At 49.6% G+C, this 22708-nt stretch overlaps 1 protein-coding gene across 1 annotated transcript in view; it reads left to right on the forward strand.

Annotated features, from left to right (window-relative positions):
* EDF1 (endothelial differentiation related factor 1) overlaps positions 1-22708 on the forward strand; it is a 36007-nt gene that overhangs the window by 5286 nt on the left and 8013 nt on the right. Inside the window, exons 2-3 of the mRNA XM_077284633.1 lie at positions 2692-2743; positions 3037-3197. Of these exons, the coding sequence (XP_077140748.1) occupies positions 2692-2743; positions 3037-3197 (213 nt within the window). The remainder of the gene's footprint in view (positions 1-2691; positions 2744-3036; positions 3198-22708) is intronic.

The raw sequence follows: 22708 nt of genomic DNA on the forward strand, positions 1-22708 counted from the left end.
GGAAGGTGAGTATATAACTATTTTTTATTTTAATTGTTTTTTTTTTTAACAGGGATATGGTGCCCACATTGCTACATGCTACGTGGGCTGTGCTACATGCTACGTGGGCTGTGCTACATGCTACGTGGGCTGTGCTACATGCTACGTGGGCTGTGCTACATGCTACGTGGGCTGTGCTACATGCTACGTGGGCTGTGCTACATGCTACGTGGGCTGTGCTACATGCTACGTGGGCTGTGCTACATGCTACGTGGGCTGTGCTACATGCTACGTGGGCTGTGCTACATGCTACGTGGGCTGTGCTACATGCTACGTGGGCTGTGCTACATGCTACGTGGGCTGTGCTACATGCTACGTGGGCTGTGCTACATGCTACGTGGGCTGTGCTACATGCTACGTGGGCTGTGCTACATGCTACGTGGGCTGTGCTACATGCTACGTGGGCTGTGCTACATGCTACGTGGGCTGTGCTACATGCTACGTGGGCTGTGCTACATGCTACGTGGGCTGTGCTACATGCTACGTGGGCTGTGCTACGTGGGCTGTGCTACGTGGGCTGTGCTACGTGGGCTGTGCTACGTGCTACGTGGGCTGTGCTACGTGCTACGTGGGCTGTGCTACGTGCTACGTGGGCTGTGCTACGTGCTACGTGGGCTGTGCTACGTGCTACGTGGGCTGTGCTACGTGGGCTGTGCTACGTGCTACGTGGGCTGTGCTACGTGCTACGTGGGCTGTGCTACGTGCTACGTGGGCTGTGCTACGTGGGCTGTGCTACATGCTACGTGGGCTGTGCTACATGCTACGTGGGCTGTGCTACATGCTACGTGGGCTGTGCTACGTGGGCTGTGCTACGTGGGCTGTGCTACGTGGGCTGTGCTACGTGCTACGTGGGCTGTGCTACGTGCTACGTGGGCTGTGCTACGTGCTACGTGGGCTGTGCTACGTGGGCTGTGCTACGTGCTACGTGGGCTGTGCTACGTGCTACGTGGGCTGTGCTACGTGGGCTGTGCTACGTGGGCTGTGCTACGTGGGCTGTGCTACGTGGGCTGTGCTACGTGGGCTGTGCTACGTGCTACGTGGGCTGTGCTACGTGCTACATGGGCTGTGCTACGTGCTACGTGGGCTGTGCTACATGCTACGTGGGCTGTGCTACGTGCTACGTGGGCTGTGCTACGTGGGCTGTGCTACGTGGGCTGTGCTACGTGGGCTGTGCTACGTGGGCTGTGCTACGTGCTACGTGGGCTGTGCTACGTGCTACGTGGGCTGTGCTACGTGCTACGTGGGCTGTGCTACATGCTACGTGGGCTGTGCTACATGCTACGTGGGCTGTGCTACGTGCACGGCCGGGCGCGACCAATCAGCGACAGACGTAGTCGGGCCACGAATTGACGCGGGATTTGAACCACGCTTCGCTGATTGCTCGTGCCCCGCTGGCCGAATCCTGTGTATAAATTGCATTATTCTGAAATCTTCATAAATAAACTACATACATATTCTAGAATACCCGATTCGTTAGAATCGGGCCACCATCTAGTACAGGATATAACTCGGGATCAGTTCAGGATAAGTAATGTATGTACACAGTGACTGCACCAGCAGAATAGTGAGTGCAGCTCTGGAGTATAATACAGGATGTAACTCAGGATCAGTAATGTAATGTACGGTATGTACACAGTGACTGCACCAGCAGAATAGTGAGTGCAGCTCTGGGGTATAGTATATTGTGTAACTCGGGATCAGTACAGGATCAGTAATGTAATGTATGTACACAGTAATTCTCTCTGGAGGTTTATTCTCTGTGATATTGTGATGGAAGGCCAACCCCTCTAATTTGTCAGGACATTTTTCTAAGGCTACTTTCACACTAGCGTTTTTTTGCATACGTCGCAATGCGTCGTTTTGGCGAAAAAAACGCATCCTGCAAAGTTGTCTGCAGGATGTGTTTTTTCCCCATAGATTTATATTGGCGACGGATTGCGACGTATGCACACACGTTGCAACCGTCGTGAGACGGTTGCATCGTGTTTTGGCGGACCACCGGCAGCAAAAAATGTTACATGTAACTTTTTTTGTGCCGACGGTCCGCCATTTCCGACCGCGCATGCGCGGCTGGAACTCCGCCCCCACCTCCCTGCACCTCACAATGGGGCAGCGGATGCGTGGAAAAACAGCATCCGCTGCCCCCGTTGTGCGGCGCATTCACTGCTAGCGTCGGTACGCTAGTGTGAAAGTAGCCTAAGCTGTTGAGCTCCACCATACATTGAAGTGTGAGTTCTGCTGTGACTGTGACCAGCGTGTCAAATGTTCAAAATAACTTCACACTCAGTTTTGTGAAAAAAAAAAAAAAGTGTGTTCATTTATTATGCATCCAGATAATGAGTTGAACTTTTTCAGTCAAACAAGGAACTTCGTCAGAACAATCTTTATCTTGGTGCTCGGAGTCCGTTTCTAATCAAGACTGTGTGTCCATAGGGTACGACTGATAGTCGCCAGGGACCTGCGCTGTTAGCCGGTCAGGAGAATCTGCGCCTCTGCTGCTTGCGAGCTATGTCGCCGGGGGTATTCGCATACGCAATGTACTGTATTATATCTTTTCGGAGTCGGTGCACTTTATACCAATATCACAGCCCTGCTTGGTACTAATAATATGAGCTTATTGTACTGAAGGCTTTTTATGTTTGTCTCTTACAGGCCGTTATTGCAGCTCAGAGACGAGGGGATACGCTGGAGACTTCAAAGAAATGTAAGCTGCATTGGGGTGTGCATGTCAAAATGTTTCATCCCATTACCAAAGATAGTACACCTCTCTGCTGTATCTACAACCAGCATTGTCTCGGTACCCAGTCGGCCTCTATAGAAGTTTCTAATAGATTTATTAATTTGGATCTAGGGTTTCTGCACCCAGATCCATAGGGTGAGCACGAGGGAAGTCAGTGAGGTGGTCCCCAATCTGAGCTCCATGTCTTCCCCTGCTATGATGTTGTAGTGCCGCAGTTTCTTCTCTATATGTATGTGACATTATCACTGCCTCCCCAGGGTCCGCAGGACAGAACAAACAGCACGTCATAACCAAGAACACAGCCAAGCTGGACAGAGAGACGGAGGAGCTGCACCATGACAGAGTGACTCTGGAAGTGGGCAAGGTCATCCAGCAGGGCCGCCAGAGCAAGGGCCTAACACAGAAGGATCTGGCCACGGTAAGGATTTGGGATACTAAGGGAAGGTTGTATTTTGTATTAAAAGTAAAATAGCCTGGTAGATCATTTAGGAGAAGAGAGAAGTGTCACAGGCCCAAGCTTTCATATTGCACCCACTGGCTGATCACTGGTGGCTTATTCTGTAGCCTGTGCTGTTATACACAGAGGATGTAGAAGTCAAACGCTACAAGATGTTGCAAGAAACTGCAATGAAACTGGACACACACACACACCACTGCAAAATGTTCTGTTTGTCTTATTTTTCTCTTTATAGGTATATTTTTAAGTAAAATGTACATTGTTGTTTTATTCTATAAACTACTGACTTGTCTCCAAAATTCAAAGCTAAATATTTCTCCTATGCCTCATTGGGGGACACAGGACCATGGGTGTTATGCTGCTTGCCACTAGGAGGACACTAAGTAAACACAAATAATTAACTCCTCCTCTGCAGTATACACCCCTTGACTGGCCAGTAATGACCTAGTTCTTGTTTAGTGTCTGTAGGAGGCACTTGGGTCTGTTTTCAGGCCCCAACGTTTATTTTATTTTTTCTGTAAATTTTAATTTTTTAATTAACAGAGTGAAGGGGGCGACGGATTCCTTTTCAGGGTCCGCTCTCCCCTGAACCATCAACAGGCGAGCACGGCGAGTATACCTCCCTGTACCTCTCCTGCGACGACTGGGGCACTCCCAATCTACGCTAGGGCGACGGTTCCTATACGGTCCCGATCTCCCCCCTGTAAGATGGTGAGCACATAGAGTATACCTCTTATGTGCATCTCCCGGGTTCCTCCGCAATTAAGCCCTCCCCTGTTGGCGTAATGTAGTCCCCACAGTAGCCGTAAGTCCCCTGCGGCAGGCACATCCGTAAGTCCCCTGCGGCAGGCACATCCGTAAGTCCCCTGCGGCAGGCACATCCGTAAGTCCCCTGCGGCAGGCACATCCGTAAGTCCCCTGCGGCAGGCACATCCGTAAGTCCCCTGCGGCAGGCACATCCGTAAGTCCCCTGCGGCAGGCACATCCGTAAGTCCCCTGCGGCAGGCACATCCGTAAGTCCCCTGCGGCAGGCACATCCGTAAGTCCCCTGCGGCAGGCACATCCGTAAGTCCCCTGCGGCAGGCACATCCGTAAGTCCCCTGCGGCAGGCACATCCGTAAGTCCCCTGCGGCAGGCACATCCGTAAGTCCCCTGCGGCAGGCACATCCGTAAGTCCCCTGCGGCAGGCACATCCGTAAGTCCCCTGCGGCAGGCACATCCGTAAGTCCCCTGCGGCAGGCACATCCGTAAGTCCCCTGCGGCAGGCACATCCGTAAGTCCCCTGCGGCAGGCACACATCAGGACGCTCTCCATCCCCCGGCATAGGGAGGATCGATTGAGCTGGAGGTGGCTCCCTCCTCAGATAGTACCACCCTTCCTCACGCTGCTGGCATGGGAAGGTGCGGTCCGGGTCCCTGGGGAGAGGTACCGCTGGCTAGATGCCAGCGGCGATCATTAGGCGCGCCGGGGCGCTGCGCCGGCCGGCTCCACTAATTTAGTCCCCGACTTCTTCAGCCAGACTAGGCCGCAATTCAAAAATCCCGCCCACCGCTGGAGCCCCGCCCACTACTCAGTCGCTTCTCGCTCTGAACGAGAACGAGAAGAGCCCTGCAAATCTTGGGAGCCATCTTGGGACTCCACTTCAGCAGGGAAATTCAGCCGAAAACGCTACTTCCCTCTCTTCCTCCCTGGGGACACCAGCACAGGACCGTGGGTAAGCTGCTCCACTCCATAGGGAAAAGCTTAACCCCTTCTCTGCACCCATAGCCCTGCTATTAGCAGTTTATTGGAGAATCTCCTCCGTCGGCTGCGATGGAATCTGGCGCCGGTGCAGGGCCGTCCGGTGTCATCATTCCGATCCCTCGAGACCAAAGGTTCAAGGGGTTTTACTCCAACCTATTCGTGGTCCCAAAGAAGGACTGGACTCTACGGCCCATACTGGACCTCAAACTGCTAAACAAGTTCGTACGGGTCTGACACTTCAGGATGGACTCACTCCGTTGTCGTGTCCCTGGAAAAAGGAGAGTTCCTCGCATCCATAGACATCAAGGATGCTTATCTACATTCCAATTTTACCCTCTCATCGGCAGTTCCTGCGCTTCACAGTCCAAGAAGAACACTTCCAGTTTGTGGCCTTGCCCTTCGGGCTCACCACTGCCCCCAGAGTCTTCACGAAGGTCATGGCGGCTGTCATGGCCATTCTTCATGCTCGGGGAGTGGTAGTCCTTCCGTATCTGGATGACCTTTTAATCAAGGGTCCATCCCATTCTGCCTGCGAGGAGTCTGTAAGTATCACCGTGGATTCTCTTTCTCGCCTGGGTTGGAAAATCAACTTCAAGAAATCATCTCCAGTGCCGGCTCAGCAAATCTGCTTCCTGGGCATCATTTTGGACTCTTCCCGCAGGTTAGTCATTCTCCCTCCAGAGAAGGTCTTGTCCTTACAACAGGGAGCGCGCAAGCTCTCCCACCCAGTCCCTCGCTCCATACGCTTCGCGATGCGCGTCCTCGGGAAAATGGTTGCGGTGATGGAAGCTGTTCCGTTTGTGCTGTTCCATCTCCGTCCCCTGCAACAGGCGCTGCTGTTAGCCTGGGACAGGAGTCCGTTCTCCCTCGACCGTCGTTTTCACCTGTCCCCACAGGTCAGGCAGACCCTCAGGTGGTGGACGCTACAGTCCTCCCTGAACCAAGGGAAGTCCTTTCTCCCAGTGCGCTGGTTAGTGGTGACCACTGATGCCATCCTTTTGGGCTGGGACGCAGTTTTCAATCACCACACGGCACAGGGTTGTTGGTCTACAAGAGTCGCGTCTTCCAATCAATATCTTGGAGATTCGAGCGATCACACTTGCCTTACGCAACTTTCACCACCTTCTCGCTGGCCATCCCATCAGAATCCAATCCGACAACGCCACAGCCGTGGCGTATATCAATCGGCAAGGGGGAACCCGCAGCAGGGCAGCCATGCTCGAAGTCTCCCACATCCTGCGCTGGGCCGAGACCAATCACTCACTCATCTCGGCGATCCACATACCGGGTGTGGAGAATTGGGAAGCGGACTTCCTCAGTCGCCAAGGTCTTGCCTCGGGCGAGTGGTCCCTCCATCCAGAAGTCTCCCAGCAGATTTGTCTTCGCTGGGGGACGCCGGATGTGGATCTCATGGCCTCGAGGCTAAACAACCAGGTTCCCCAGTTCATTGCTTGATCCCGCGATCCTTGCGCCATCGGAGCAGATGCTCTGGTCCTGTCGTGGCATCGGTTCCAGCTGCCATACATATTTCCGCCTCTTCCTCTGCTCCCGAGAATCATCAAGATGATCAGGGCAGAGGGGAGATCGGTGATCTTCGTCACGCCGGACTGGCCGTGCCGAGCATGGTACGCGGAACTCGTCCAAATGGTCGCCGACGTCCCCTGGCGGCTTCCAGATCGCATAAATCTTCTCTCACAGGGCCCGATTTGCCACCAGAACTCCGGGGCCCTGTCTTTGACGGTGTGGCCGTTGAATCCTGGATTTTAGCCCAAGCCGGATTCTCTCCAGGGGTGTCTTCTACCATGATTCGCGCTAGGAAACCCGTATCCATGCGCATTTATCATCGCACCTGGCGCATCTTCTTTTCATGGTGCAATGCCCATGGTCGTTCTCCTCTGGTGTTTTCCATTCCGCCGATTCTGGAGTTTCTCCAGTCAGCTTTAGAGTTAGGCCTTGCCCTAGGCTCGCTCAAGGGACTAGTGTCCGCATTGTCTGTTCTATTCCAACGAAAGATCGCTTCCAGACTGCCGGTTAAGACGTTCATCCAAGGAGTCTCCCGGGTCGTCCCTCCCTATAGAATGCCTTTGGCTTCATGGGATTTTAACTTGGTTCTCGAGGTTCTTCAGGAGGCCCCTTTATCGAACCATTGCAGGAAATCTCTCACCCTCCTTTCATGGAAGGTGGTCTTTGACGTAATCGCCACGAGAATCAGGAGAGTTTCTCAGTTGGCGACCCTCTTGTCGACCCCCTTTTCTGATTTTTCACCCAGACAAGGTAGTTTTGAGAACCTCTCCCTCTCTCCTCCTTTCATTTAAACGAGGACATTGTCTTGCCGTCATTCTGTCCGGCACCAACCCATCGTATCGAGAAAGCTCTCCATACTCTGGATGTGGTTAGAGCTTTTCGGCGGTACATATCTCGCACGGCTCCCTTCCGTAAGTCGGATATCCTGTTTGTGCTTCCGGAGGAACATAGGAAAGGTCTACCCGCCTCAAAGGCCACTCTAGCCAAGTGGATTCGCTCCACTATTCAGGAATCCTACGCGCCAGGAACACCCTCTGTCCCAGCAGGGATTAAGGCGCATTCGACTTGGTCGGTCGGTGCTTCCTGGGTCATTCGGCACCAGGCTTCAGCACAACAGCTTTGTAAAGCTGCGACTTGGTCCAGCCTGCATACCTTTACGAAGCACTATCACGTTCATACCCAGGCTTCGGCAGACGCTGCCCTTGGTAGGGTCATTCTGCAGACAGCGGTACCTCAGTAGGCCATGGGGTAACATGGGGTTTTAGCAGTGCAATTGCTCCCCACCTAGGGACTGCTTTAGGACGTCCCATGGTCCTGTGTCCCCCAATGAGGCGTAGGAGAAAAAGATTTTTGTGTACTCGCCGTAAAATCTTTTTCTCCGAGCCAATCATTGGGGGACACAGCACCCACCCTGTTAGCCTATTGGTTGGTGGTTGTTGTGGTTTGTTCCTCAGTTTTTGACATAGTTTACTTGTTTTGGTTTTTCTTATACTCCTACTGCTTTACTACCGAACTGGGTCATTACTGGCCAGTTAAGGGGTGTATACTGCAGAGGAGGAGTAAATACTTTGTTTTCACTTAGTGTCCTCCTAGTGGCAAGCAGCATAACACCCATGGTCCTGTGTCCCCAATGAGGCGTAGGAGAAATATTTAGCTTTGAATTTTGGAGACAAGTCAGTAGTTTATAGAATAAAACAACAATGTACATTTTACTTAAGCAAGCAGCATAACACCCATGGTCCTGTGTCCCCCAACGATTGGCTCGGAGAAAAAGATTTTAAGGTGAGTACACAAAAGTCTCCTTTTTGTATTTATTTGCAGCAAATGTGAAATTGTCAAAATAATTAAAAAGAAACCGTGCCTTCAGACCTCAAATAATGCGAAGAAAACAAGTTCTTATTCATTTAGAAACAACAATACGAATGTTTTAACTCAGGAACAGTTCAGAAATCAATATTTTGTGGATAACCATGATTTTTAATCACAGCTTTCATGCGTCTTGGCATGCTTTCCACCAGTCTTTCACACTGCTTTTGGGTGACCTTATGCCACTCCTGGTACAAAATAAAAAAAAAATGAATGTGAACTTCACCACCTGTGCCTCCGCTTCCATTCGTTACATTATCCTTGAAAAACAGTTGATTCCTTCTGCTCAGGCAATGTTCCCCAACTCTGAGCACTGGTTTTTCCAGCAGGACAATGCGCCGTGCCACACAGGTAAGTCAATCAAGGTGTGGATGAAGGACCACCACATCAAATACCTGTCGTGGCCAGCCTAATCTCCAGACCTGAACCCCACTGAAAACCTCTGGAATGTAATCAGGAGGAAGATGGATAGTCACAAGCCATCAAACAAATAACTGCTTACATTTTTGTACCAGGAGTGGCATAAGGTCACCTAAAAGCAGTGTGAAAGACTGGTGGAAAGCATGCCAAGAAGCATGAAAGCTGTGATTAAAAATCATGGTTATTCCACAAAATATTGATTTCTGAACTCTTCCTGAGTTAAACATTAGTATTGTTGTTTCTAAATGATTATGAACTTGTTTTGTTTTTTTTGCATTATTTGAGGTCTGCAAGCAATGCATTTTCTTGTTATTTTGACCATTTCTCATTTTCAAAAAATAAATACAAAATGTATTGCTTGGAAATTCAGAGACATGTCAGTAGTTTATAGAATAAAAGAACAATTTACATTTTACTCAAAAATATACCTATAAAGAGAAAAATCAGACAAACTGAACATTTTGCAGTGGTCTCTTAATTTTTGCCAGAGCTGTATTTGAAAATTATCAATCACAAAAACATATAATAGGTGCAATCAATTGTGTAATAGTTATGGGGTGCCAGGATGCCAAGATGCACAGGTAATTGTATCTGCCTTTCTGCTGATGGGTATTCTAAAATCACAAGGTCTCATGTCGGCACTGTACACTTACTTGCTATCACTGGGCATGAGCTCTGCTTCTCTTTGTATCCCCCTCTGTGAACAATGAAATGACTCCATTATGCAGTATTCACCAAGCTTACCTAACTCCATGAAGACTGCACCGTATGGAGCGCTTGTCCACTTCAAAATGTTTAAATCATGCTTTAAATGCGGATTTTTGGCACATGATATATTCGTGTCCAATTATTAACTCCTTTTGGTAACACATCACATTCCTGACTTTTTTTTTTATATCTATTCCGATTCTCCTAGACCCGATGATATGTTTATTTGGGTTACTCGAGGAAGAAGCGTGGAACCACCACATTAGAATTTTTGTTAGGGAAACTTTATTTCTTGCCAGGAAATTGATAGCTAACAACATGGAGTGAGTCAGTAAACACAACGATTAAATAAAACAGTGTATCATAATAGAGGTTGCCCTCAGAAGTTCAACAAGGTGTGGGACATTGGGAACTCTTCTGAGGATACGGTCTTCTACAATTGAGGTGCACAATATGTATTATTAGCTATAGTTATGACCAGATTGGACATGCAGATGAGTACTTTATAGATGGCAGCAAAAAAGGTATTGTTGTTTTTTTTTCCCTTCGTTATTACAGGTTTATATGGTTTTTCAACTTCTGAACTTGTATTTTAGAAATACTACCAGTAGTGGAGCGTGAAAGATGTATTCATGTTGCCACACTGCAGATATAGTTTTATTGTAATATATCTACACTGTCTTGTGTATGAAGGAAGTTCATATATCTGTACCTAACAGAGAAACGTTGTATATACATGTATATGCAATACTTGTAGAGGTATATGTAAAATTGCTGTGTTTCAGTTTTCAATAAAACAAATAAAAAACAAACAAACATAGAAGAAACCAAGATAATGACAACCTAAAGGTAGCCCGTAAATGGATAAGAATCCTAGTCTGACAGCGGTCAGTCTTGGAAGAGGCAGCCTATACAGTGAGGAAAATAAGTATTTGATACACTGCCAATTTTGCAAGTTATCCCACCTACAAAAAAAAATTACAGACCTCTCTGTTATCGTAAGTACACTTCAACTGTGAGACAGAATCTAAAAAAAAAAAGCCAAAAATAACATTGTATGATTTTTACATAATTGTATTTTATTTCATGAAATAAGTATTTGATACAATATAAAAACAAAACTTAATATTTGGTACAAAATCCATTGTTTGCAATTACAGTGGTCAGATGTTTCCTGTAGTTCTTGACCAAGTTTGCACACACTGCTGCAGGGATTTTGGCCCACTCCTCCATACAGATCTTCTGCAGATCTTTTAGGCTTCGGGGCTGTCGCTGGGCAACATTGAGTTTCAGCTCCCTCCAAAGAATTTCTATTGGGCTCAGGTCTCTCCAGGACCTTGAAATGCTTCTTACGGAGCCACTCCTTAGTTGCCCTGGCTGTGTTTTGAGACATGCTGGAAGGCCCAGATACGACCCATCTTCAATGCTCTTACTGAGGGAAGGAGGTTGTTGGACAAATTCTTGTGATACATGACCCCATTCATCCTCCCTTCCATTCATGCAGTCGTCCTGTCCCCTTTGCAAAAAAGCACCCCAAAGTATGATGTTTCTTCCACCATGCTTCACGGTTGGGACGGTGTTCTTGGGGTTGTACTCATCCCTCTTCTTCCTCCAAACATGGCGAGTGGAGTTTATACCATAAAGTTCTATTTTGCTCTCAACTGTCCACATGACCTTCTCCCAGGCCTCCTTTGGAACATCCAGATGATCACTGGCAAACTTCAAACGGCCTGGACATGTACTGGCGTGAGCAAGGGGACCTTACTTGCCCTGCAGGATTATAATCCATGATGGCATAGTGTTACTAATGGTAATGTCTGAGACTGTGGTCCTAGCTCTCTTCAGGTCATTGACCAGATCCTCCCGTGTAGTTCTGGGCTGATTCCTGACCTTTCTCAGAATCAGCCTTACTCCACAAGGTGAGATCTTGCATGGAGCCCCAGACCGAGGAAGATTGACAGCCACCTTGTGTTTCTTCTGATTTCTAATAATTGTGCCAACAGTTGTTGCCTTCTCACCAAGCTGCTTGCCTATTGTCCTGTAACCCATCCCAGCCTTTGCGGGTGTACAATTTTTGTCCCTGGTGTCCTTAGACAGCTCTTTGGTCTTGGCCATGGTGGGAGATTGGAGTGTGATTATGTGGACCGGAGTATTTTATACAGGTAACAAGTTCAAACAGGTGCAATTAATACAGGTAATGAGTGCAGAGTAGGAGAACTTCTTAAAGAAAAGCCTAAGGGTATGTGCACACGTTGCGAATTTGGCTCTGTGGATCCGCAGCAGTTTTCCATGCTGTGTTCAGTACCATGTAAACCTATGGAAAACCAAATCCGCAGTGCACATACTGCGGAAAATTCCGCATGGAAACACTGCCGTTTATTTTCCACAACATGTTAATTCTTTGTGCCCATTCTGCAGCGTTTTATACCTATTCCATAATAGGAATCCGCAGGTGTAAAAACGCAGGCGAAATCCGCACAAAATCTGCATATAATCCGCAGGGAAACGCCCTGCGTTTTACCTGCGGATTCTGCAGAATCCGCATGGAAAAATCCGCAATGGAATCCGCAACGTGTGCACATACCCTTACAGATCTGTGAGAGCAAGAATTCTTGCTGGTTGGTAGGTGATTATTTCATGGAATTTAAATATGTAAAAATCTGTTTTTCATTTTTAGATGTTGTCTCTCATAGTTGAAGTGTACCCACAATACAAATTACAGACCTCTCCATTCTTTGTAGGTGAAAAAGCTTGCAAAATCAGCAATGTATCAAATACTGTATATACTCGAGTATAATAAGACCCCCCCCCCCCGTTTTGCCACAAAAAACTGGGAAAACTCATTGACTCGAGTATAAGCCTAGGGTGGAAAATGCAGCAGCTAGCGGTAAATGTCAATAATAAAAATAGATACCAATAAAGGTAAAATTGAGATATCAGTAGGTTAAGTTTTTTTGAATACAAAAAAAAAGGGGAGAAGCCAGCACTGCTTAAGGTCAGGACTAGTGTTGAGCGATACCGTCCGATACTTGAAAGTATCGGAAAGTATCAGCCGATACCGGCAAAGTATCGGATCTAATCCGATACCGATACCCGATACCAATACAAGTCAATGGGACTCAAGTATCGGACGGTATCCCTGATGGTTCCCAGGGTCTGAAGGAGAGGAAACTCTCCTTCAGGCCCTGGGATCCATATTAATGTGTAAAATAAAGAATTAAAATAAAAAATATTGCTATACTCACCTCTCCGACGCAGCCTGGACCTCACCGAGGGAACCGGCAGCGTTCTTTGCTTAAAATGCGCGCGTTTACTTCCTTCCGTGACGTCACGGCTTGTGATTGGTCGCGTGCCGCCCATGTGGCCGCGACGCGACCAATCACAGCAAGCCGTGACGTAATTTTCAGGTCCTCAATGCCTAATTCTAGGCATTCAAGATTTTAAAATTACGTTCCGGCTTTTGATTGGTCGCGTCGCGGTCACATGGGCGACGCGACCAATCACAAGCCGTGACGTCACGGGAGGCAGGAAACGCGCACATTTTAAAATTACGTCACGGCTTGTGATTGGTTGCGTGCCGCCCATGTGACCGCGACGCGACCAATCACAGCAAGCCGTGACGTAATTTCAGGTCCTGTATGCCTAATTCTGCATTCAGGACCTGAAATTACGTCACGGCTTGCTGTGATTGGTCGCGTCGCGGTCACATGGGCGGCACGCAACCAATCACAAGCCGTGACGTAATTTTAAAATGCGCGCGTTTCCTGCCTCCCGTGACGTCACGGCTTGTGATTGGTCGCGTCGCCCATGTGACCGCGACGCGACCAATCACAAGCCGGATCGTAATTTTAAAATCCTGAATGCCTAGAATTAGGCATTGAGGACCTGAAAATTACGTCACGGCTTGCTGTGATTGGTCGCGTGCCGCCCATGTGGCCGCGACGCGACCAATCACAAGCCGTGATGTCACGGAAGGAAGTAAACGCGCGCATTTTAAGCAAAGAACGCTGCCGGTTCCCTCGGTGAGGTCCAGGCTGCGTCGGAGAGGTGAGTATAGCAATATTTTTTATTTTAATTCTTTATTTTACACATTAATGTTGTTTCGATACTGATACCCGATACCACAAAAGTATCGGATCTCGGTATCGGAATTCCGATACCCGATACTTGCGGTATCGGATTGCTCAACACTAGTCAGGACACAATACATAAGATGCACATGCACATACTAAATTCTATCTGTATTTCAAATATGAGACATTTAGCAAACAATTGATCAATTCTTTGAGCTACCCCGCCACTTCACGACAATTAACTAGAGCCTGAGGCAGGGCAGGGCTGCTGTGTGTGTGAACAGCAGCCTATCAATCACAATGAACACAGAAAGAAAGGCGTACCTAACCCAGCGTGCGCGGCAACAGTGGTGGTCAGCCACTTACCAATGTAAAGACAAAAAAAAAGGAGAAGCCAGCACTGTTCGGCAGTGTGGAAGCCAGATCTGAAATGTCCGCACAGGACCTGATCGGCTCTTACCTGCGCTTGCCTTTCGCGGCACCAAGGGAGTGATTCTGATATGCTCCAGGTACAGCTTGCATGTTATGGTAATGTTATTTAATGTGGTCTTTCCTTTTTTTTTTTTCTCACTCTTAATACATGTAGGAGGCCGTAATGGCACAATGTAAATAAAATACGTAGAGTAGGACTGCCCCATTATGAGAATGCCGTGAAGTGGTGGGGGTAGCTCAAAGAATTGATCAATTGTTTGCTAAATGTCTCATATTTGAAATACAGATAGAATTTAGTATGTGCATGTGCACCTTATGTATTGTGTCCTGACCTTAAGCAGTGCTGGCTTCTCCCTTTAAGTGTTTTTGAATATCTATATTGAATCAGGAGCCCCATATAATGCTCCATACAGTTCATGATGGGCCCCATAAGATGCTCCATACAAAATATGCCCCATATAATGCTGCATAAAGGTTGATGGTCCCATAAGATGCTCCACACATTATACCCCAAGAGATACTCCACACATTATGCCCCATAAGATGCTCCATCCATTGTGGCCCCATATGATGCTCCATACATTGTGGCCCCATATGATGCTCCATACATTGTGGCCCCCTACGATGCTCCATACGATGCTCCATACATTGTGGCCCCAGAAGATGCTCCACACACTTGCCCCATATGCTGTTGCTGCGATTAAAATAAAAAAAATCACATACTCACCTCTCTTCAATCAGGCCCCTGGCACTTGCAATAGTCACCTTCCTTGTTCCACAGCTGCGCGCTGCTCTGTCTTCCATCCTCTGCACTGACTGTTCAGGCAGAGGGCGGCGCGCACACTAATCGCGTCATCACGCCCTCTGACCTGAACAGTCACAGCCAGAGGACGGAAGACAGCAGCGGTGGAACGAGGAAGGTGACTATCGTGCAATGCTCACCTCCCCCAATATACTCACCTGCTCCCGGCGCGGTCCCTGGCAGGGTCTCACTGTCAGATGGTCTCCGGGAGCCGGCGGCATCTTCCTGTGTTCAGCGGTCACGTACCACTCATTAAAGTAATGAATATGCATCCATATTCATTACTTTAATGAGCGGTACCACGTGACCGCTGAACACAGGAAGAGCTGCCCGGAGACCATCGGACATGCTGGGACTGTGCCAGGAGCAGGTGAGTATGTCACCGCGCCGCTCCCCCTCACCTGCCGACCCCAACCCCCCTTCCCCGCCGACACTGACTCGAGTATAAGCCGAGAGGGTCACCTTCAGCCCAAAAAAGTGGGCTGAAAATCTCGGCTTATACTCGAGTATATACGCTACTTATTTTCCACGCTGTATCGTCAAATAGCGACCCCATGCGGCACAAGGAAATATTAGACAATTAATACATAAGTGGATGATAAGTCTAAACCGACAGTGATCAGTCTTTATCAAGAGTGTATACAACACAAAGCTGTCCAATGAAGGATTGGTTAATCACTCTTATTAACATAGATCTGATCTCTGCTGTGGTGTTGGTGTCCAGCACTTGCTCTGATCTCTGCTGTGGTGTTGCAGGCTGGCTCTCGTTCTGATCTTTGATGTGGTGTTGCAGGCTGGCTCTCGTTCTGATCTCTGCTGTGGTGGTGATGGCGGCCGGCGCTCGCTCTGATCTCTGTTGTGATGGTGGCCGGCACTCGCTCTGATCTCTGCGGTGGTGGTGATGGCGGCCAGCACTCACTCTGATCTCTTTTGTGGTGGTGATGGCGGCTGGCGCTTTCTCTGATCTCTGCTGTGGTGGTGGCCGGCGCTTTCTCTGATCTCTGCTGTGGTGGCGGCCGGCGCTTGCTGTATAAGACCCATAAATACTTTTGCAAAGGAGTACGCAGCGTGGTAGTGACGAAACACTGGTATCAAATACAAAGGTGAATAATAATAAAAAAACGTAAATACTACCAAGAAGCTGGACTAGTTTTTCTGTATGTATAAGGACAGTTGGAAACTGAAATACAGACAACACACAAAAGCCGACCAAGCCGTCCAATAATGTTAATTTTTATTAATATAAAATTCAAGTAGAGGATAGTAAACAATAGGGGAAAAATAAATACAGGTAAAGTAGATTTAAAAATTATTACCGGCCACAATGCCAAAAACCAAATAGTTACCACAGAATTGTATAGTTTATAAATAAGGGAAGCACATCCAAGATTAAAACTAAGACACATATATGTGTATCATGTAAGTAACAGGTTTGTGCTGACAGGTGAAAGGGAGGGCAGTAGCAAAGAGTGTCGCATATCTCGCATATATAGCCCTGAATAAATTAAGTGGTGTAAAATAGTAAAACCATATTCAAATAACAACATCAAATTGGGGATAAAAATGGTGAAAGCGATGTGAACAAAAGTAGTCACACAAAGCAAAAACGATAGGTCACTGCAATCAAGTAAAACGAGTGAGGGCGGATATGCCAATATATAGTGACTTAGGAACAATGCACGTAGTTAACAGGGATATAAAACATGTGGTAAAAGTGTAGTATGTCACTTACAATGAAGCTATGAAGCCCTGGCACCTGGATGGCGTCCTCCCCAACGCGCGTTACGGCGTTTTTGCCTTCGTTTGCCTGTCTTTGGCCAGAACACATGCAGTAGACCAAGCCTGAAGTTCTGCTTCTTGTGCTGACTTTGAGGGTGGGAGTGCAGCTGCGTGCACTACAGTGTCTTCCGTAGTAACAGCGTATCCAATGTGGAATCTGCCAAACTCATCAGCATATCTTGAACCATCCGTGTATAACGCCAGATCAGGATTTGGAAGTGGATTTTCGCTGACATTAGATGGAGAAGCTGTCTCTTCAGTCAGGAGTTGGGAACAGTCATGTTTGAGGTAATCCTCATCACTGCCATCCATCTTGGGGACCGGCAGTAAAGTAGCGGGGTTGATTGTAGTACAGCAATGCAACTTGACGTAGTCAGGCAAAAGGAGTTAACACTGCAGCCGCAAGTGTCGTTGTACAGTCAAATTTCCTGGCTGTTGGAGTGTCAGTATTGCCGCAATATCATGCGGGGCAAAAATGTGCGTCTAATGTCCAAGAATTATGTCTGCAGTCTTGTCAAGCAACGAGTGAGTGGCGTGAACTGCCCTCATGCAATTTGGTGATGCTCGGGCCACGGGGTCGAGGCGGGCCGAATAATAGCCCACTGGTTGTTGCCTATTACCATGCGACTGTGTGAGTACTTACAATGAAGCTATGAAGCCCTGGCACCTGGATGGGGTCCTCCCCAACGCGCTTAACGGCGCTTTTGCCTTCGTTTGCCTGACGAAACGCGCGTTGGGGAGGGCGCCATCCTGGTGCCAGGGCTTCATAGCTTCATTGTAAGTGACATACTACACTTTTACCACGTGTTTTATATCCCTGTTACCTACGTGCATTGTTCCTAAGTCACTATATATTGGCATATCCGCCCTCACTCGTTTCACTTGATTGCAGTGACCTATGATTTTTGCTTTGTGTGTTGACTTTTGCTCACATCGCTTTCACCATTTTTCACCATTTTTATCCCCAATTTGATGTTATTTGAATATGGTTTTACTATTTTACACCACTTAATTTATTCAGGACTATATATGCGAGATATGCGACACTCTTTGCTACTGCCCTCCCTTTCACCTGTCAGCACGAACCCGTTACTTACATGATACACATGTATGTGTCTTAGTTTTAATCCTGGATGTGCCTCCCTTTACTCTGTCGCCTCATTGGGGGACACAGGACCATGGGTGTTATGCTGCTGTCCACTAGGAGGCGACACTATGCATAATCTGAAAAAGATTAACTGTGGCTCCTCCTGTGCAGTATACACCCCTGGACGGCATCAGCCTTCTCCAGTTTTTGCTTAGTGTCGCAAAGGAGGCACACCTAAAGATTTTTACTCCGTTTCCCGTTTTCAGACGGGATTACAGATGAAGAAAAGAGGGTCTCCTGTGAGACTCCGGCATGGCTCCTTCCTCGGCCCCCTATTATGGGGTGCCCAGTTGAAGTTGAGATGGCTATTCCCCATGCTGCTCCTTCCCCAACCCCTCGGGTGCTGGTTCGAAGTCGAGACCCCCCTCCTTCCCCAATTCCTTTTGGTTTCTGGGTTGAGGTCGAGGCGAGGATAAAGGCCCCTGAAGGTGACAAAGCACCCTCCCTATCCCCCTATGGGGGTATTAGGTTGAGACACCTCAGGTAGGGCCTGTACAGGCAGCATCCTACAGCTCCCAGCAATGGGCCAGCACACTGCGCCTGCATCCAGGGACCCCAGCCCAGCTGCGGGCTCCTGTTGGGGCCGGGGGGAGTGCAGGCAGGCATAGCACATGCAGACACAGGGCTCCTTGTGTCCCTGTCTCTGCGGCAGCACCAGCTCTATACTGCCTCAGGGGGACCCCTCACAGGGCCCCCCTCTCGCTTACAGCCCCACCGCTATCCTGCCTTTAAATCCGGAGGGGTCCGGTTCAGATCCGACCCCCTCCCGGACTTTCGCGCCGGCCTGGAGCCCCTCCTGGGCCTCAGGCATCTAATTTAGGCCCCGGCTTCGGCCTAGCTGAAGCAGCAGCCTTCTCTCCGCCCCCCGGCCCGCCCCCCGGATGACAAATATGACACTCTACAGTGTCATACAGGGGGCGGATTGAGACAGAAAGGGCGGGTTTTTTACAGCCTTGCCGCCTTTTTCCAGCTCTCCGCCCCCTTCTCCTCTCTTCTCTGCCTCTGCAGCCATTTTCGGCTGCAGATTAACCCTGCATCTCCCGGTCTGCAGGACCAGGCAGCCAGTCTCCGGGGGGCACAGGACTGTGGATCTTCGGCGCTGGACCTCGGGGCACACTGGTGGGGTAAGATCACAGCTGGGTTCCTTTACTCAGCTGTGAATCCATATTACCTATAAGGCTCCCCTGTAGGTTCTCTACCCCTGTAAGGTCCATCTGCTGGCAGCACCTCTGCACTTTGTGCATTATGCAGGGCTCAAGGTCCAAGAGAACCAGGCAGAACTGCTATTATGCATTCTGCACAGCCTGCGGGACCACTCTCCCCAGTAGTAGCACGTACCCGCATTGTCAGAACTGTATACAAACTAATGTGTCACAGCCTCAAGAAGCCCCTGCCAATGCCTCGGTGTCTAATGCCACGCCGGAATGGGCTACTCAGATGTCGCAATCTATGACGCAGTCTATAGATAACCTAACTTCCACATTGCTTCAGGCTCTGCAGGGTCATGCCCCGGCTATGACCGTTACCCAGCAAAGGGAGAACTTGCCTCAGGGACAAGATGACCCTGGCACATCCACGTCTAGACGCAAGCGAATCCATAGATCAAGTCCATCTGCGTCATCCCATAGCACACGGTCATCCCCCTCTAGGGAGAGACACCGTAGCTCCAGGTCATCTAGACCGTCCCATTCCAGGGACAGACAATGCAGATCTCCGCAATCCCCAAACAGAGAGGGTCTCCTCCCCAGCCCACCCAGCAGGGGACGCCTCAGTGATACACAGGATTCGGAAGGCATCTGCGACTCTGACTCGGACAGAGAAACGGAGGGGTCCCTGATCCCAATCCCTCCTAGCAATACAGCGCTAGTTGAAGATATAATATCATCCATCCATCGGGTGCTGGTCATTTCTGATCCGCCACCAGAGGCCCCAGAACATAAGATTTCCTTTGAAGGACCTCTGAAGCCGCCTAAGGTTTTCTCCAACCACCCAGAGTTTAAGGCGATCCTTAAAAATCCTCACAGCCTGAGGAAAAATTCGCTAATCGCAAATATCTGGAGGCGAGGTACCCCTTCCCGCAGAAGGACACCAAGGAATGGACAGATCCACCTGAAGTGGATCCCCCAGTCTCCAGGCTAGCAGTGCAGACCCTCTTTTCACTGCCAGATAGCTCAACCCTCAGGGACGCAGCAGACCAACAGGTAGAACGCATGGCTCGTTCAAATTTCGAGGCAGCAAGGGCATCCATGGCTCCTGCGTTCGCCTCAGCTTGGGCTGCCAAGGCCATCCTGGCCTGGGCAAAGAATTTACAAGCCTTCCAAGCATCCGCTCCTGAACTGTCGGACAAGCGGTTCAAATTGCAGTTGTAGCAGATTACATGCTCCATGCAGCTCTGGTTTCAGCAAGGGGAGTCGCGGGGATAGCATCAAACGCCACCACGATTGGGCGTATCCTCCGGCTGCGGGAATGGAAAGCGGACGCAGCCTCAAAGGAGTCCCCCCCCCCCCCCCCACCTCAGTGGGAGACTTTTCGGTGAACAGTTGGACACTATGATATCCAACGCCACAGAGGGTAAGAGTACTTCTCTTCCCCAGCTGAAACCTAAACGCACAAGAAGCGTAACCAACCTCGATTCCGATCCTTTCGGAATTCCTCCGGCTGGTCCGTCTCACGTCCAGTACAAAATCGTAACCGTTCCCCACGCAGGGACAACTCATGATCGACGCAGAGGTCGGACAAGACTGGCAGTCAAAAGCAGGCCAGTCTAAGCCCAGAGGAGGAAAATCCCAGACTTTCTCCTCCTCATGACGCACGGACTCCGGAAAACACCACACCAGTAGGCGGCCGACTTTTGCAAAACCGCCAGCCAAGGCTCGAGCCTACCACCAAGCGGTCTCCTCGCTTTGTCAATCAGGAGTCATAGTACCGGTACCCACGACCGACCGCTTCCGAGGGTTCTACTTCAATCTGTTCGTAGTTCCCAAGAAAGGAGGCAGCGGACGGCCCATACTAGACCTAAAACAGCTACAACAAATATGTACGGGTCCGTCACTTCCGCATGGAGTCCCTTCGGTCCATCACTGCGTCCATGGAGAAGGGAGAATATCTCGTCTCCATAGACATACAAGACGCACATCTGCATATACCTATTGCACCTGCCCATCAGAGGTTTTTTTCTCAGGTTCGCAATAGGCCAGGACCACTAACAATTCGTGGCTCTCCCCTTTGGACTCGCCACGGCTCCCAGAGTGTCACCAAGGTCATTGCAGCAACCATGGACGTCCTGCATTCCAGAGGCATAGTAGTCGTTCCATACCTGGACGATCTACTCATCAAGGTTCCCACCTTCAAGGTTTGCGAGCTCAGCGTCTCAATCACAACCGATACTCTCGATACTCTCAGTCGCATGGACTGGTTAATCAACCTACAAAGTCATCACCAACTCCGAGTCAGTCCCTGACCTTCCTGGGAATGTTATTCAACACCTCCAGGGGTCTAGTGCTCCTTCCCAAGGACAAGGCACTGGCCCTCCGACTAGCAGATGAAGAAAAGAGGGTCTCTTGTGAGACTCCCGGCATGGCTCCTTCCTCGGCCCCCTATTATGGGGTGCCCAGTTGAAGTTGAGATGGCTATTCCCCATGCTGCTCCTTCCCCAGTCCCTCGGGTGCTGGTTCGAAGTCGAGACCCTCCCCCCCCCCCCCCCCCTTCCCCAATTCCTTTTGGTTTCTGGGTTGAGGTCGAGGCGAGGATAAAGGCCCCTGAAGGTTACAATAGCACCTTCCCTATCCCCCTCTGGGGGTATTAGGTTGAGACACCTCAGGTAGGGCCTGTACAGGCAGCATCCTACACCTCCAAGCAATGGGCCAGCACACTGCGCCTGCATCCAGGGACCCCAGCCCAGCTGTGGGCTCCTGTTGGGCAAGTGGTCCTCAGCGGAAGCGTCCATGCCCATCAACATCCTGGAAATTCGTGCCATCCTTCTGGCATTGAGGGCTTTCCATCACTTACTGGCAGCCCCTTACATCAGGATACAGTCGGACAATGCCACGACTGTGGCATATGTGACTCATCAAGGGGGGACCCGCAGTACCCAAGCGATGCGGGAAGTGTCACATATCCTCCGCTGGGCGGAGGACACAGGGTCGGTCCTTTCGGCGGTCCACGTTCGGGTGTGGACAACTGGGAAGCAGACTTCCTCAGCCGACAAGGAATGGACTCGGGAGAGTGGTCTCTCCATCCCGAAATTTTTCAACAGATCTGTCTCCGCTGGGGGACCCCGGATGTGGACCTAATGGCATCCCATTTTAATGCCAAGGTCTCCAACTTCATTGCCAGAACACACGATCTGCGGTCGCTCGGAGCAGACGCTCTGGTTCAGGACTGGACTCAGTTCCAGCTTCTGTATATTTTTCCACCTCTCCCCCTGATATCCAGAGGGAGAGGAAGATCAAACAAGAGGGAGTTTCAACCATCCTCATTGCACCGGACTGGCCCAGACGCACATGGTACGCCGACATCGTACAACTCACAGCAGACGCCCCCTGGCGTCTCCCCGACCGCCACGATCTTCTATCACAAGGGCCGTTCTACCACCAGAACTCAAGGGCTCTCAACTTGATAGCGTGGCCCTTGAGACCTGGGTTCTAACCCAGGCAGGGCTCTTGACAGAGGTCATTGCAACCATGATCAGAGCACGGAAATCAGCCTCTGCCAAGATTTATTACCGTACCTGGAAAGTTTTCTTTACCTGGTGCGAATCTCGTGGCCAGGTTCCACTCCCTTATTCCCTACCCAAAGTTCTTGGTTTTCTCCAAGCGGGTCTGGAGGCCAGTCTGTCATTGGGCTTATTCCCTACCCAAAGTTCTTGGTTTTCTCCAAGCGGGTCTGGAGGCCAGTCTGTCATTGGGCTTATTCCCTACCCAAAGTTCTTGGTTTTCTCCAAGCGGGTCTGGAGGCCAGTCTGTCATTGGGCTCCCCT

Source organism: Ranitomeya variabilis, chromosome 2, assembly GCF_051348905.1.
Source record: "Ranitomeya variabilis isolate aRanVar5 chromosome 2, aRanVar5.hap1, whole genome shotgun sequence".
In the NCBI taxonomy this organism is placed as follows: domain Eukaryota; kingdom Metazoa; phylum Chordata; class Amphibia; order Anura; family Dendrobatidae; genus Ranitomeya; species Ranitomeya variabilis.